Consider the following 18,137-nt stretch of genomic DNA (forward strand, 5'->3'; position numbering starts at 1 on the left):
TATTTTATAATATAGGTATTGAAAAGAGACATGGATGTAAAACCTAATATTTAGTCAATCTATTTGGAGCCAATTTAAAGGGTGTCTAATTGTACACAAATATTGTACTTCAATTTTATACTCTGGCTTTGTTTTGCTACTACTTTGATTGCAATTTCTGATGATGATTTGCCATTGTAATAGAATATGGAAAAACACATTAATCAAGAATCTGAAATTTTAGCCGATATAGATTGTGTTTGCATCAACTCCCACACACCAGAAAGGCCCTAAACCCACTGTAGTCTCTATTCAGAGGTAACCGGAAATCTGTCTAGAAAGCCATGCGAGAAAGCCAAGCTGAGTATTGCAGAAGGTAATTCACTGCTACTTATTTTATTCTTTGTTGCTGAGCCGACACGTAAAACGAAAAGGCAATATTAATCAAAAGATAGATAATGCATGTGGATCTCATTATCCATCAAAATAATTGAGTGAGATTAATGTTTTTCACAGTGGTGATTATCGGTTATGGGAACACAAAAGATAGGCACAGTAAGAGGTTCAGTGCAATATCAAAGATGTACCTTTTCTCCCTCACTAGCCCCATAGGTTTGAATGAAAGTTTATAGCTAGGTGTTAAGAGTTAGCAATGGAAGCATCAGCAGGCAGCTTAAAAAAAGACCTTCATCCTTGCCTTAATTCCATCTCTTTTTCCCTCCACAGTGCATGACTAGTTGGAAGAAGGACTATAGAAGAGATTTTACAAGCAACTTTCCTAAGAGTTTTTAAAAAAATGCTTTGAGCGTGTACTGAGAGAGAGCAAAACTAACATGTTTAATTGATAGCAGCTTATTAATAGACAATTATTGTAATGGGACTTAAAAAAAAATTAGCCATGCCTTTTGAATTCTGTTGCCCACAGGAAAAAGCAGATTAGAATGCAGAACATACTCCCTTTCCCCAAGAAAAGTAAAATAAAATTTAAAAAGTTTCATGGGATTTCTTGACTACAGTTCGACAAATGATTAAAGGGAGAAAAAAAGAAAAAGTGAGTCTTATTACTTAAATGAAATCCTGGAATTTGCATAGGACATAGATACTGTGTTCAGGGAGCCTCAGAAGGAAGAAAATTCTCTTGTTACCTTAAAGCTGAGCACAGCACTGACATGCTCAGGAAAAGCTCTAGCTCTGCTCTTAGTCCTCAGAATTCACTCTCATCTTACTGAGATGGATTTTTTTTTACCCTCTCACTCTCTCTCTAGGACATAGGATTTTAGAGGATTAAATGTTATGACTTCTCAGAACCTGCAGGCAAACAGACTTTCCAGATAAACACCGTGAACTATAAACCTCAGGTTGTTTGGAGACCAGACCACACAAGGAAAGCTCAGGCTGGTTTTGAATCCTGAAGTGCTACTTTCTGTGCATTTTTTCACTGGCTATGATACCCTAAAATAAAGTAAAATCATCGAACACTCAACTTGTCTGTATTTTAGAGGTATTTCATTACAACACAGAATGTGCTGTTAATTGAGGAAGAATATTGTATAAGCTTTGGGCAAAAACCTAAATGCAGAACATGTAGTCTATGCTTTGTGCTTATACATTTGAATTTGTCTTTAATAAACTGGGAGAGAGTGCTTATGCCACTATATGTTTTTCCCCTTTCTTTGTTTCATTCAAAGTCATTGCCTAATCACCTCTAAACTGACCTAACCCTGAGGCCTAAATTAATGAGAATCAGACTGAACTGCCTCACTTAACAGTAAAGAGCCGCAGTAAGAAGGGAGGGAGGGAGAAAAAAGGAGGCAGGTTTTTCACAGGAAGTTAAAAGAAATATTTTAGTCTGAAAAGATAACACAGATGAGCGGCTGCTGCACATCTGATTCAGATCCTAAAATAAAAACAAGGCTGGAAACAGTTTGAATCAATATAGTAAAATCAGTTGTTAGAAGATGTCTATGAAAGCTGTTAAAAACAGAGCCCTTTACCATACCTCTGTCCCCACCTGCTCAGCTGGACAGAGCCCTTTCCGGACTGCAGCTCCTCCCAGGCCCAGGCCAAATTCCACATTTCCTCAATTCTTCCCTCTCTTCTTTACCCAAATTCCCCTGACCATTGCTTCTCCTGCCCCAACCCACCCTGCCCAGCCAGCGCTTGCTCTCAGGCATTACAACCCTGACTATAATGAAAGTAACAGCCTTAACTCCGTAAGGTCAGAACTGGGTCTGAGTAACAGGTATCCAGGTGGCGACGACTAACTTAGCAGCCTTCACTGACCATCCCCTGAGACTAAAATCAAACAACTTTCTCCCCATAATGATATCTTTCACAACCAGGCACTGTTGTTAATATTGTTCACTGCTAAACCATGTGAATCTCCTGGCTTGCAGAGGAGGGCTGTGCCCGCACGTGTTAGATACGCAGAGCTGGCATGCTCTGGAATATGCACCTAAATGTAGAGCTATATTCCGTACTTGCTAGCCTCTGACAGGGAATCAGGAGCCACCAGCCAGCATTCTGTGGGCTGCCACCTGCCTGGGTACACCTGGAAATGTCAGAGCATGTACTTTTTCAGTGAAGACACTGCAGACGCACCGCTCTCTGTCGGACCCATGCAAATTACAAGAAGAAAAGTCATTAGGATGCTAGAAGTACTTCCTAATGATTTCATGTGGGAACCTAGATGTTAACAAATTGCTTGCAATACTTCAGCAGCAATGCAAAAAGACTCCCCAATGGAAAGTCCCTTACAAACTTCTCCAGTGTTTTGACAAATGGAGAACCAAGGATTAACTGGCATAACAATTCACATATTCAGACATAGCCTAATATTTTCCAGCATCACCATGTAAGTGTAAACCATGGCAGCTTAACAAGGAAAAGGGACTTAAAATTTTCAGGAGTGCTTTATAATATTCTTCCACCATTCTAATTCAAGCCAGCTCATCTCTTTCTAGTTTTGACTACTTCATATATAAATGATGCAGTCAATCATTTGATCTTTGTCGCCATTGCAATGGCCATAATAATGAACATCATTATAATTATAGTTTGGGCCATGGTTATAATTTAGGCATTAACTGCTGCTAAGACTTATATTTTATAAATTATTGCAGATTTTCTGTTAGAAAACTTCCAGAAAAATAAACCTAATACTTAAGGTCAGCACCTCATCTTAGCTACTGGATATTAAAAATTCCACTGCAATACTAGAGAAGTTCCAACTATCATACAGTAGAATTAGAAAACCTTTCAATTAATACAGCATATGATAAATTAGAAAGTCTGCTGAAGAACAGTCTGTTAATTCCTACAGATCAAGATAAACACAAAAAGATACATTTCTGCACAGTAAGAAATTGCTGCATATTTAAAAGATATAAAGAGCAAAGTGGGGTAATTGGCAATATCCACAGTACTAGTTCTGACTTTTGGTTAGTGTCAAAACATGGCAACTTCACATACCATCAGTGTGCTCTGACATTACCCAAGGAAACACTCCAAAGTTAGTTATCTGTATAATTAAAGCATTTTTTGCTATGATTTTCTGCACAGTTTTAACAACAACAACAAAAAAAAAAGTAATATTTACAACTGAAAAATAATGGTTTCAATTGCCAGTGAAAATGCTGGTTTCTTAAAAGCAGCACAATTATCTTCTAAGGAAAAACTGCATGCAGGCTCTCACATATTGAAGCACTGAAAAATTCTATCAGTAATACCAATTCTCTTAGTTATTTCGACCACTGAAGAAGGATATGAGTTCCATACAACTGTGGTATAAAATTAAATCATCTATACGTTCTATTCTCTCTAAAGTACCATGAGATATCACCATATAATTGTTAAAGTATCTGTCCTGATAGTTAATCTATTATAAATTATCTTTAAAAAAAAAAAAAAAAAAAAGTGTGGAAACCAAGAATACAGGCAATGCTGTCTGTGGAGGAGGAGATAATGATATATTTGAATATTCTGTTACTGGGAAAATGTATGTTCACAGGGGTTTTTTGAATGCAACATAGGTACACACAGAAATCTGAAAATTCAAGAAGGCAGTCTCTCAACTGGAAGGTTCTCTAATCTCTGAAACTGGAGATTTGGGTATTTTTTTTAGATCTCCCTGAAAAGCCAGGTGACTAACCTGGCAAAACATGCTGGGACTTCTCAGTGATCTACTTGGCTTGCTTTCCTCTGGAAGCATGGATGTAAGGAACCCCACAGCTCTGAATCACACCAAGATAAACTTACCCAACAACCAAACTAAATACCTCCTAGGCCTGAAAATGAATAAAAAGCTACAGGCTAAATAGCCTTGTATGAGAGCAGTGGGGTGAAAATGTGGATGAATGATGCATAAAACAAGTAATAAAACCCTCATATGTACTATTAGTCCTCTGAAAACAGATTAAACATTTCAACTGTCTCAAGTTGTCTCAAGTTATGCAAATTTCATTATTTGTTACAGGTGAACAATGAATACCATTCAAGAGAGGTGGCTTCATTAACTATGAAAACTGTAGAGGGGGTTTGGAAGTTGAGGGAAGCTAAGGGACAGTACAAAGGTAGATAATATCAATGTTTTCCTAAGTAAAATGATTACAAAATGTTTTGAACAACCTATCAACCAAATTTGTGCTACAAATATTTGTTATGAAAACATAATTAATTCTTCACACAATTTACTATCAACCTATTAAAGCAGTGGATTGTCTGTCTTTTGTTATCATGACATTTAGGTTTCCTACAAAACTTTCATAAAACTTTTTTTAAAAAAATATTTTGATAAATCTCTTTAAAAGTCTCTTGTAAATTATTTTCTAAAATGTTTTTCTAAAACACAGCACTGTACCAGCAATTAAGAAGAAAATTAATTCTATCTCAGCCAAAACCAGAACAATTGACTTCAGAAGTTTTGCATTCCTAGGGCTTTTGTATACTAACACATATCCATAATACCAAAACAGAAAAACCATACACTAAAACATTTTTTTAATCTAGCTATATTGCCTAGAAAAAAGCTCCCACCATATTTTCTTTGGTTTTCAGAAGAAATTTTTATACCATATTTTCATTATACTTTCTCCTTTTTCTTTATGTTTTTTCCTAGCATTAAATTTCTTTCACTTTAGATTTTGCATTTCTAAAAGAAGATATTTACAGGATGTGCCATTTGCTTCTGTTCTGTCTGTATTCATATTTTTATATATGTTTTTCAAAAATATATAAGGAATGAAAAATAGAAGAAAAGTCTCTCTGCCTTTCATGTGTGTGTGTATATATATCTGTATGTGGACAAAGGCATATACGTGTGTGTTGCCCCCAGTATTGAACCTGAAATGCTTATAAGCCTATTTCAAATATTATACAAGACTTATTAGATGACTAGAAGTATTATTAAGAAACAGTTACACTATTAGTTCTACATACAAACATTAATGTCAGAGACTATCTAAATCTCAGAAATTATTTTCACTGTACCTCACGTCCTCCACTTAAACCCATGAAGAATGTGAGCAGAATTGTTTTAGGGTTTTTTTGGTACATGTGATTTCTGTCTCACGTGGTTTATGCCACAGTTTCATCGCTAGTCTCTCTCTCTTATTCCTTCTAGATTTCAAGGTGTTTTTCTTGTGTTGTTTTGTTGTATTTTGTTTAAGGCTGACAAATGGAAGTAAACTGATAAAACATTTCTGATTTTGCAAAATATTCAGTGTAAACACCTACGTGCTTATACAGTTACGTATTTACTTGACTGAGGCCTGATGCATTCTTTATTCTGATTGAAAAACATTCCTTAGAGGATGCAGAATTTTGTAATGAAATTTCAATTTTAATATTATATCATCCATTTGTTAGAAACTTGCCATATTTGACCTACATAGTATAAAATACTTGGCTAATAAGCAAATTTCTCTCATTTGAGAACTCAGTTATCAGTTCCTACTCCTTATATGCTGAGATAGAATCACACGATAGTGGATCATTTTTTTCAAAGTTAGGACCAAGAAGAAATAGCTTTCACATTTTATAAAAAGTATTGAGAAATTAAACTAGCCAGATCTTGAAACATTATTAAAAACTAACATTTAGAGTTTCTGGCTACAACTCAGACTATCTAGTTGAAGCACCCAGATTCAGAAGAAAGGGAAAAGAAGTTCATTCCATCATCTTTGCTGGCCTCATTGTAGGCCTTATGGCTCCTCAAATGTTGCTCCTAGGAGTACCATGATAGGAAGAAACTAGGAAGTTGATCAGATCTATGCTAGCTTCATACAGCCCATGGAAATATTACAACCCTTTTCCTTGTGTTACAGGATCACCACAGCAGTTTCCCTTCTAGCTACCAGAAGAAGAGGAGGATTTGTTAGCTGAGAACTCTTTAGGGACTCATGGATTCATGGCAAAGGTGTGGCAGATGGGCAAAATTTAAACAGCATATAATGTTTGAAGCTGGGAAACCCAGTACCTCAGGAAACATCTATACTATGCCGCAGTTCAAGACTCTTAAATTCAGCAGGCAGTGAACCTCTACCTTATGCAGACAAGTTTTTCTTCGATCAGTTAACACCACCGTGCTTCACTGACAGGCAGTTCCCCTGGTTGCTGCTTGGTCTGAAACCCAGTGATTTCTAGGACAAGTTGTTGCCTTAAGGGGATGCTGACCATTGCTTTGAGAGACAGCCTCTCCTGGGTCTCTGAGTTTGTGTTGACATTCATGATCTCTGGTTTGTGAAGCTAGAACGGAGCTTAATTTACTATCTTTGAAAGATTTCTGGGCTTTCAACCGAAACAGCTCCTGTTTACTTGTCAAATCAAGTCTATCTTTTTGCAGGTGTTGTTACTCACAAAGTTTATTTCTGAACATTACTCCAATAAACGCAAACAAAACAAAGCTGGCATTTATCCCTTTGACAATGGAAGAAAAGCCAGAGGTGCTAGAGAATAATCTGTACCTTGTGGCGTAATCTGACTAGGGGCTGATAGGGCCTAAAGTCGTATCCTTCCTTGGCTGGCCACCCGTCTGCTCCCAGCAAAATGCATCCAAGAAGTAAAACAGCTGACCACCACATAAACATCTTTACAGGTCGGTTCCTGTCAAAATAAAATGTAAAAGTTCAGTGACAGGCTGCAATATTGCTTTTGCACAAGTCATACCATAAAAGTTTACAATACTGATATTCCATTTGTGGGCTTGAATAAATATAGTAGAAATAGGGTACTCCATCTGGCACAACAGCAAAAAGAAAAAAAAAAAAGCTAGTAGTATTTGGGACATCAATATCAATTAGGTTATGCTGAACTGAACAGTTTCTTATCACTATTCAATACTCATACAAGAGGTTCACTGAGGAAACAACCAGGAAAAGCATCAGAAAAGATTGGAATAATAGAACAGTAGTAAAAATGTCAACACTTTTTCTCAAATTAAAGAAAACTAATGATCGTTAGTCACATGTTCATCAATGTTCTCCTTTAAGCAGTCTTCTGTGATGCGCTGTTCACAACCTAAAAGTATTAAATATCTAGCATACATCTATTATTATCTTTCTTCATTTTACTAGCACTGACATCTAAAAATGTAAGCAAAGCACTGAAATTTCTGCCAGTATTCTGAAGAGATTTTTAAATTGCATTATTGAAAATATGTATAGTCTATAAGCACTGTTACATATGTCAGCATTGTAAGAATTTTTCCAGTCTATTAAATAAACTCCCCCCATCTTGCCCCAGAATTCACTCCGATCAGGTGCAAAATTCAGGACAGGTTATTTGAAAAACTTTGATCAGTTTGGGGTTTTGATGGTTGTTGTTTCAGAATCCCACAACTTGTGTTGCGGATGACCTGAACCAGCAAAGCACTACCATGGTAAATGCACCAGCATTCTTTTACTTGTTAGAAACAAATCCAAATTTGCAAATGACATCTTTAAGAACTGCTTGGTCACAGGACACTTCAGGAAGCTACGTAGATACATTTATATTAGTACTAATGATATTTAGTGAACATTGTTTTCAGAAATAGTTGTTTCAAACACTGTTGTTGGTACAGTTTTGTACAAATGTTTTGCTTCATACTTGTCTAATGCTATTTTACAATTAGCAAGAAAAATATTGTCATCCTGGAGAGGACTTTGCAATAATTCTTAACAGACACTTCATAACACTGCAACATAGTGTCTTTTACTGTGAGTACAGTTTAGTAACTATTCTTATTTGCGTAAACAATAGCACCTTGTTGAAATTTGTCTAAGAACAGTAAAAATCACGTATTTCAAACAAACCTATGAAACTTTATGAAGATGCACTGAAAATTGAAAGAAGTACTGTTTACATCTAATTTTCCTTCTTACACAAAAGTTAAAATCGTAGACTGATTACACATAGTTCACCTTCATAAATTGAAACGTTATATAAAGAAATGAGGAAAAGGAGGGACAAGGCCACTCTCAATATTTAATGTAACCTTTTGTTTCACAGAAAGAAAATAGCAGAAGGATACTCATCTATTTGCAATTTTAATATTAAGCCAGAATATTAAATTAACAGTTTCAGACATCATTATTTTAAAGATACGTTTTAACAGTAAGTACCAATATCTACCTGGTAGATTACATACAATATGGTATGCATACAGTTATAGATCTTATCTACTTCATTTGCGCTCAGCCCATAAGTTTGTCATCCTGCAGTCTTTGTGACAACCTAGCTTGTGCTGATTGCAGTGTTGTGGTACGTTTTAAACCAGGTTATCAAAAAAATTACTTTCTATTTGAATGAACAAAAAATGTGATTTTTCCAGAAAAAATTGGACTGGTTTGATGAACTAGTCCAATTTAGAACTAAAATTATGATATTAGATACTGATACTAGAAAGGGAGATACACAACAATCTGGAAGAATGCGTAGAACTGTTTCTAATATTAAAGGCCCTGACAGAGTTATATTCTGAATTTTATGAGAAAACGCTCGCAGGAGCTGCTGAAAAAAAATCATAGAGAATTTGTATCAGAGCTGCTCTTGCCTGGACAAAGACATTATACCTTCATAAAGATAAGATCAGAACTATGGAAGGCCTATAACAATCATACTTACAGATTTTATAGATACATATGCCATGAAAGTTTCCTTATGTCTCCTAATGGACCTAAAAATGTACATTTCATAAGTGGCTTCAGTACCTATTAGAGATATTTGATAGTTATTATTGATATTCATCATCCATTTTGAAACTATTGTTCCAAAAAGACAACACAGCAAACTGATCCTTCATCACTTTGACACATGTGCAAATCATTCTGTTTAGTCTATATCATTTAGTCCTGTAATATGGGACAGAGATGAACAACTTCCTTGCAGGCTGACTTATGCATAAGTGTATTATTTTTTTCCCTTTCTATCTTGCTTTTAATGCACTTATACTACTAATGTAGAAACCTCTGATAAGAATAAAGATACACATGAATAAGTATAAAGCATCGAAAGTGTGGCCTAAGAGCCCAGAATGTGTACAGAATGTTAAAGTCTTGCCTAACATTCTGGTTTTTATAGGAAATCAGCTGAGCATAAAATGTGAACAAAGTGGGGATTGCTTATTATTCAGTATCATTTACGGTCGTGCTCCTGTCAATACCATTACACAAACCGTTGGTTTGACTCCTATCATTCTTCATATAGCAGCAGTCCTCAAGGCAGGGACTGCATGGAATTAATTCTTGTGGGAGATAGCAAAGGTATGAAATGGACTTTAGCTCTACCTGTATTCACAGTCTCAATAACGGATCTTGCAGAAGTCCGTTAGCCGCCTTTGGGGACTAGTCTACCAAACTGGGGGTTGCTGCCTGCTTCATTCTCCTTCTAGCTGCCTTCGCCAGCCTGCCTAGCTTTCATACTTTTAACTGAAATTCAAGCTTGATATTAATATACCATACTACTTTGACACCACCTTTCTTTTGTTCCACCAAAACCAATCTCATTTGAGTCTCCCTATTAATCAGATTTAAGATTTCTTCTTCTTCATCCTTGCTTATTCTAACAGTTCCTACTTCAAGTACCTTTTTTCTACTACTCCAGCTTTTCTAATATACATAGTAGAGGTATCTCTCCTAGGAGATCTCTTGCAGAATATATTAAGCAGTATATTACTTGAAACAAAGACAACAAGATCTACTAGAGAGAGATATTTTACATAAATAACTTAATGTCTTTTCTTTTATACCTGTTCAGTAACTGGATATTAAAGTGATGATAGGAAGTGACACAGTAAAAAATATTTCTCAGGTTCCCCTCATATATCCACCAAAACAGAACTGCTAATCATACGTTCTGATGGACCTTTACTATGGGTTTATTACAACAAATCTAGCTCACCGACTTGAAGCACAGGAAAATATTATTTCAGAACTCTGAGAATTAACTATGTAACAGAATGGCATTTTCCTTCACTGCCTCTATGTTAGCTCTCAGTATCACCATTACTGGAACAATAAATCCATTGTGTACAAAAATAATAAAAAATCAGCATCTTGACTTATAATCTCAAAGAAAATACCCCTTAATTTTTGTTTGTTGAAAAACCGTTATTGACAATGGTTTATTGTTGACTTTCATGGACAGAATCAGATTAGTTTAGCAGTTGTGCATACTAATACTAGTTATGCACAGTTGAACCTTTGTTCCCTTTGTGCACTTGTGGAATATCTCACCGTACAATGAAAATTAGATTGGAGAACAGTCATTCACAGAAGACATTAAGGGCAGCCACATTCCACCCTCCCATCTGAACGGCATATATTTTAGCCTCATGTGGTGTAAAAGAATAGAGTCCTTATAATTTTGAAAATAGTTTGACCTTGAAAGGCTTCTCCTTTGTACTTGTCCAAAAGAAGAGAAAATGATTACATGCTCAGTTTCTGACTTCATTGCCTGTTACTTGGATGAACACTTAAACTTTAAATTAAAGAAGTCAGCTTTTTGGACAGATGTCACGTAACATCCCAAAAGTAATATTTGCCTTTTCAGAAATAAAAAAAATCATTTTTTTTCAAAGTATCATACATTTTCTATCGAATTTATTGCACAACATAAGTGGCTATTTATTTAAAAACTACTACTAAACTCCTTAAATCAATGCCATTATTAAGCTATTATTTTAAGAAAAAAGTATGATTTTTCCATAAAGACTTACATTGTTAAAAAGTTGAATTAAAGAGACAGAATAAAAATCAGGTTTTGAAGCTTTATTACAACTCCAGATTTTGTTGCTGTGTATGAAGAAACAGAAAGAAAAAAGGTATCAACTCGATAAATTCATGATACCTAAAAAAACATGTTTATTTCTATTTGGAAGTACAGCACAAATGGTTACATTCCTTTTAGTGGTTATATTATCAAACAATCAGAAACTGTGTTTTAAATTATGCTTATATCATGCACTCTGGGGCAAAATTACATATTTCTGAACTCTAATTTGCATTACTGATCTTGATCTTGTTTAGTCATTGATTATAATCTGACAGAACTTTATGTTTCAGTGTTTGGGTAGCATTCTTCCGTATTTTTTGCTTCAGGAATTACATATTTGTATAGCAGTTACTTTTAGGTTTTTTATTATATGACTACTTTTATTTGAATTTTTGTTTGTTTGTTCCAAGTCAGGGTCGACATACTGAGTTTTAAGCTGTCTCGTTTCTTCACAGATCATTAGATATGAATATATGAATGACTACAGTTAGCATGCATTATTAAGTGCACAGGGTATTACATAAAATATTCACAAGAACAAAAGATACGTGGGGTTAAGGAATTTCAGAGTCAAACAAATGGTTAACACAGTTAAATGTTATAATCAAAACTGTCTCATAGGAAAATGCTTAAAATCAAATACTTTAAGCATTACCAATATAGATGTAATAAATATTTTGAAATATGAGACTTCAACCAATATAGAGATCCTGAGTACAAGCAACTTCTACATTTTTCTGCCATTACTCTCACACAGAAAAGTAGAAAAAAAGTTCTACTTTAATCTCCCAGACTATATATATTTCTGAGAACTTTGGAAGAAGCAAGGGAGATGGTGTGTGGGCCTTAATCAAAGATGAATAAGGCATTAATCTCACTTTCTGTCTCAGGGGACTTGCCACAAACTGAAACAGGATCTGAATTAAGCAGCTGCACAGCCAGAGAAGACAAGGGAGAGACCAGCTCTGAAAGAAACATTCCAAGAAATAAGCAAGTGTTATTCAATTATATTCGACAATTTCAGTGAAATGCTCTTGAACATATAGTTTCCTTCCTGGGCTTGCTACATCGCTGAGGTGTCACCAAGAAAGCACTGTAGTGAATTTGCTTGTGCTGCGAGATCAGACGGTCAGGCAGATATATTCCTGACCTTTACCTTTCTTTTCAGGGATGTGTTTGTTCATGCAACATATTTAAATAAATACAAGTTCCACATATTACAATACAGCTCTTACATACCTGTAAGGATTTTCAGGTAAGAGAAACTAACAAGTTACATGTTGATTAATATAATTATGAGTAGTCTGCTGTTTTCTAGAGCTCTCGATTGAGTATTACCTGAATATTACCTTCTGGTCTCCTGAAATCTTTTAAATATTAAGTTAGTTCTAAGGCCTTGTAACATTTTTTTTACTGAAATGTATGAATTATGAAATATTTGATTTTGTTAAAATACACTCTTGATTAAAAATATGGTCATTTACTATATTTGGTACAATTCAATCAAACACAATTTAGTATGCTCAGCAGAGCAACTGGGGCTAATCTTGGAGCCTTCAAACTTTCAGACTATCTCAGAAGTGGTTTATGCTGCAAGATGCTCAGTTATAGTTAAATCAATTATTAATTACTATTAAACACTATTAAATACTATTTAGTAAGTACTATTAAAGTACTTATTTAAAAACAAAAAAGGCAAAATACCATAAAATCATATATTACCTTTTTACTTAGCTTAGGCTATTGACTTTACGGCATTAAATCCTCTGTTTCCAAGTCGGGTAGTTGATGCTGAATAATCTTCAATATTTCCGTTGCACGCAAACTCTCAAATAGCATTAATCATGCAGACAGGATTCAAATGCAAATCCGAAGTCTGAGGCAGAGTCTTACATAAACTGAATATCTAGCTACTTTGAACTTTAGCTATCACTAGTAAATTCAGTGTACTTTTTCTGTTAGCAAAGGCACATTAGACTGATACATATCAGGACCTGTACATTATACTTCAATATGCATATGCACAAATTACAGATATTTATGGTATCTGTGCACCCTGTACATTGTGTGCTTTATCTTAAAATTAATGACAGTATTATACTCAGTAAGAAAGGCATAACTGCTCTGAAAATAAGTAGTTCATTTATTCAGCTCCTAAGCCACCAGCATCAACAAATTTTGGTGGTGAAGGAAGGTATTTTTAACCCATTTTTATTTCCATCAAACAGTGTGTAAAAACTATTATACAAATTAATTCAAATATTCTTCAGTGACGTTTTTTTAAGCAAAGAAAACTGCATGAAAAGTTCACAGAATTGCCATTTATCCCTGTTGATGAGCTAGTCACCCCTGAGTTAGACAATTTATTTCAATTCTTAAGTAAATGTAATGTGAACCTCTATCTCCTTTTTCTCCCCTGCTAGTGCTTTTCATCCTTGCAAATTCAATATTTTGTGGAAAACAAACTAAATCCCAGTTCTGACACCTTCCTTATGAATATCTAATCATGATTAATATATTCTACAATACCATGGTAAGTGCTTCCTTTCAAAGTTCATTATGCTGTCTACATCCCTTCAGCAGTCCATTGGTAAATTTTGCTCTCTGCCTGACTCTTCGCCTGGAATTGTTGGACTAGGAGAGATGTTGCTGTTATGAGAGTTTAGCAAATATTTACTAAGCACTGTTTTACCTCTTCCCATGCTATAATCTTCACAAACCAGACTGGAAAAACATCCTATTATACAAAACCAGTCCAGATGTGATGAAATATATCAATACAGTGCATTAAAAAAAAAAAAATCTAATGAAACCTGGCTTAGTCGGAGTTTGTATGAAGAGCAAAAATATATACCTAAATATGAGAATGCCCTATTTTAAAATGCATATAATTAAAAATCAAGAAACTTTCCACTTCCAAAGAAATTGTTTCCAAAATTCCTTAGCTATTACACTCATGTTCTGTGTTAGTATATGGTGACTAGCCAGGATATTTGGCGTTAAGAACAGAGATGTAATTAATTTGAAAGTATGACCATTGCACCCCAATACACTGATTTAATCAACTTAATGCACCTACAAAGTATGACAAATGAAATCTTAAATACTGGCTAGATCACTGCATTCCTCACACCTTTAAGAAAGGTGACACATCAGATATTAACTTGACATTATTTAACAGGTCATTTTCAACATATCAAGGAGAAGTACCGTATACCCTCAGGACATGTCAGTCTTTGTCTATTACATACTATTAATCTGAAAAAAAATAAGAATTAAATTTTCTATTTTGTGTGGATCAGAAAAAAAAACATAAGTTCTGTCACCATATTCAGTCTTATTAATGGCTTTATAATACAGCTACAGTAATAAGCATAAATCATGCTTCATTGCCTGTGACTTTGAGGACTTCATTGTATATACTGATGAATGCAAATACCTGCTGGGAAAGAACACTCTGCTACCCTTTCTCAGAACGCTTTTATCTACCATTATAGTTTCATGGCAGAAAGGCATCTGTGAACAAGGTGGATTTTGTACAAACAGAGATTATTCCATTACGCGAGCTCTGAACAAGTAGCAGAAGTTTTAGCCAAACGCGTGTCCTCTCCCGTGAGCCTGCCCCTCCTGTACCTCCCCCTCGTGCCCCCACACCTTCTCCTAGGTTCTGCGTCCTCCAAACCCTCAGAGGAGGTACCTCCAGCCCGGCGGTGCTACCACACCAAAAATAGGGTTCTTGTAAAGCAATCACAGTATCAGATTTTCCTCTATAAATGCAGGCATAATCCATAGTTAGCTACGTTTGTCCTCGCTGAAATGCTACATGGAAAGCAGACCACAGTGTTGTGATGGCAGCTCTTGTCCCCAGGACTTGCTGCCAGCTTTCATGCCTAGTGCACCTCATGCTGTCACCCTCTAGTTCTCCTCCAGAACTGGCAGCTACGCTCTGAACCGGAGTTGTTAGGTCACCTTAAGGATGTACAGCAGGCTTGGGGCTTGCACCAGCGAGATGCAGCACTGCCACGGCAGCCAACGGCTCGTACATCTGTGTACCAATCTGTTCTGTCTCTCAGCAGCTACTTTATGCGGCTACAGCCACCAACTTCGCAGGCACACGCTCGTCATCCTTCACCCACACTGAAGGAGGCTGGCACAGTCCTTTCTGAACAGCCAGCAATGCTGCTGACAGCTCATGTGCACGAACACACAAGGAGAGGAATAATTTAAAAAAAAAAAAAAATCTCACAAAAAGCACTCACCATGCCAGATGAGCCCTGCCTTCTGCTGATTCCCGTCCATCTCTCCCTCAGTCCTTTCCTGATTTAATTTGCAAAACTATCCTGCTGCACAAGCAGAAGGTGGAGTGCAGACCCCTGTGCTTTTGGTCCTGTACTACCATGCTTGGTCTTTGATTAGACTTACAAACACAGGTGGCTCTGAGATGGGTCCCTCAGGGCACCTTCATAGTGAGCAACCAGCACAAGAGCCAGTTTTTCCTCCCTCCCCCAGAGGCATCTGCTCAGGGCTTTTCTAGAAGAGCTTCTTTGGAAGGGGCCCTGAAGGCTTAAAGGTGGCTCCCGTGAGCCCACCCGGTGGCCTGAGTGTGCTGAGGGCATTTCTGAAAGGGCAAAACACCTGGAACACAGATGCAGTGGAGATACATATTAGGTGAGATCCTTGCTGCTAACTTCATGCTCTAATTTAATCTTACCGTTTTAAGTATACTTATTTATTTAAAGGATGACACCAGATATCTTAGTGTCAGTGACCCACGTTCCAATGAATTATAATGAAACGAGAAATTGCGATTTTAAATCTTTCTTATCATGTTTCACATGAACTCATGACTGCAATCTCACAATATCTTTAATATTACAGAAAGCAGAAAAAAAATTAGGGTACTATATTTCACATATCTCAGAGGAGCTTTATTTAATGGAACTGAGCTGTGCATGGTGCTCTGATTTTTTCTCTGAGACTTCAGTATCAACCACAGAAAACTGGTGGTTTTACCATCGTTGACACATCCAAGTCCTAGTCCAGGGAAGTTATACTGTCAGCAACACAGTCTCTTTCTTCCCTCATTAAGAAAGCTTGTTACAGCTGGTTCAATATCCTGGAGGATTAATGTTTATCATCATGGCAGCATCTCAACCAATGGGAATTCCAACTGCTTTATCTTATGAAATCAGAAATATAAAATCTGCCAGCTTAGCAGTCAGACAAATATTTTGGTGCTGTTAACATTTTACAAAATTTGTAAATTAACACCTAATACATCACTGTGTAACTGTGTAATCTGTGCATGCTAGAAAAAAACTGAAAACCGAAATATTTATCTTATTTAGTCTTCTTAAATAAAATACCACAACCATTAATTAAATATAAGTAGAAACAACAGCTGTTGACACTTCCATAGTAAATCATTGCCTGTATTTTTGAGCAAATATGTCATCCTAAAGGAGGCAAAATGGCCACTCAAGATACAACTTCCTTTAAAACAGGTAAACTGCTAAATTAAAGACTAAAATTCCTCCATATTTGCTATGATATGCTTATCTACCACCCCTAATTCTCCCTTTTATTATGCAAGGAAGTTTTGGGTTTTGATAAAATATTAGTTACCAACAAAAACAATGAAGCCTTGGCGTTATTGAACTCCTTGAATGAAGGCTAAACCACAATATCCCTACTATTAATTCAAACTACCACGATAATTTGGAGAATCTCTTTCTATTAAGTATGTATTCTGGTTAATATTACGGTTTTATCCTTTTACGTCTATGAAACTTGCTCTATTGAAGTGCTCTAGCCAACAGAGATGGGTCCCATCTTTGTTGCCAAGTGGAAGAGATTTTTCAATAACTCAGCTGGTTTAAAGTCAACCCACCTGGAGATTGTGGCTCAGTACCACCACGAATATGGCAACGATTTGAATGGAGCAGTTTGGGTTTTTTAACTCCAATGGGGTTTTAAGTAACAAAAAAAACCCCCAAAAAAACTAAAGAAAAAACCCACATACTAATAACAACCATATATATAGAGAGAAGGTAGTAGTCTGGGGCCGGGGAAGTAGTGTTTCAGCAATCTTCGTAGCATAGGAAGATAGCTAGAGGACATACCAGAGAGAAATGTGATACGGGAACATCTATGACATGCAAGGAACCATGAGCTCCCTGCCTCCTTAAACACAGATGAACACTTAGCAGAAGGATGTGGCTGCACCCTGGTATGATGTAGAGGAATGTACATAACAGTACAAACACTCACAGAAAATATCAAATCATCAAACTGCGGAGAATAAAGATGCACATGGATTTTGGTATCACTGGATCGAACGACAGTTCGATCAGTGACCAAAAGGACTGATGTATGTTGCAGCTGTTTAAACAAACAAGGACTTTTTGTAGCTGAGGGCGGTCTGTTCTTATCAGGATTGAACAAAAAATACATTTGCCCTCCAGTGCTCTCCCTCAGTGCCTGCATTAATATAATTAAGTAAACTACAGATGAAATCCTGACCTAATTGGAAACATGAAAACAACTCTAAAATCCACATTTAGTCTGTTGGGTCCAGAATTTTACCTTATTTATAGGGCTTAGTGACAATGACGTTTCAATGAAACTTCATTGGGCTTTACTATGAAAAAGTACAATTACTATGAAAAAGTTCAATGAAACTTTATAAGGCCTAGTGACAATGGAAACAAAACTCTAAAATAACTCCATGAACTAAAATGAATTAAATCCAAAATTGCTTGTGATTATCCTAAAATAAAAAAGAATACAATTGTGTCTAATCAGACAAATCCACTGAAACACAGAAATAGGGGAAAGTGTTCCGTAATTGAATAGCTAAAATAGTTATAGGCATTTTCTCTTTTTTAATTTAACTGCTGTGGAGGTTT

General features: G+C 36.0%; 1 protein-coding gene across 4 annotated transcripts in view; it reads right to left on the bottom strand.

Moving 5' to 3' along the window:
- Nucleotides 1–18,137, bottom strand: part of FSTL5 (follistatin like 5) — a 320,790-nt gene that overhangs the window by 287,266 nt on the left and 15,387 nt on the right. For all 4 annotated transcript variants that reach the window (XM_040601355.1, XM_040601338.1, XM_040601348.1 and 1 more), the window contains exon 2: nucleotides 6,942–7,080. In XM_040601355.1, the coding sequence (XP_040457289.1) occupies nucleotides 6,942–7,064 (123 nt within the window). In that variant the 5' untranslated portion in view covers nucleotides 7,065–7,080. The remainder of the gene's footprint in view (nucleotides 1–6,941; nucleotides 7,081–18,137) is intronic.

Source organism: Falco naumanni, chromosome 1 (genome assembly GCF_017639655.2).
Source record: "Falco naumanni isolate bFalNau1 chromosome 1, bFalNau1.pat, whole genome shotgun sequence".
In the NCBI taxonomy this organism is placed as follows: Eukaryota; Metazoa; Chordata; class Aves; order Falconiformes; family Falconidae; genus Falco; species Falco naumanni.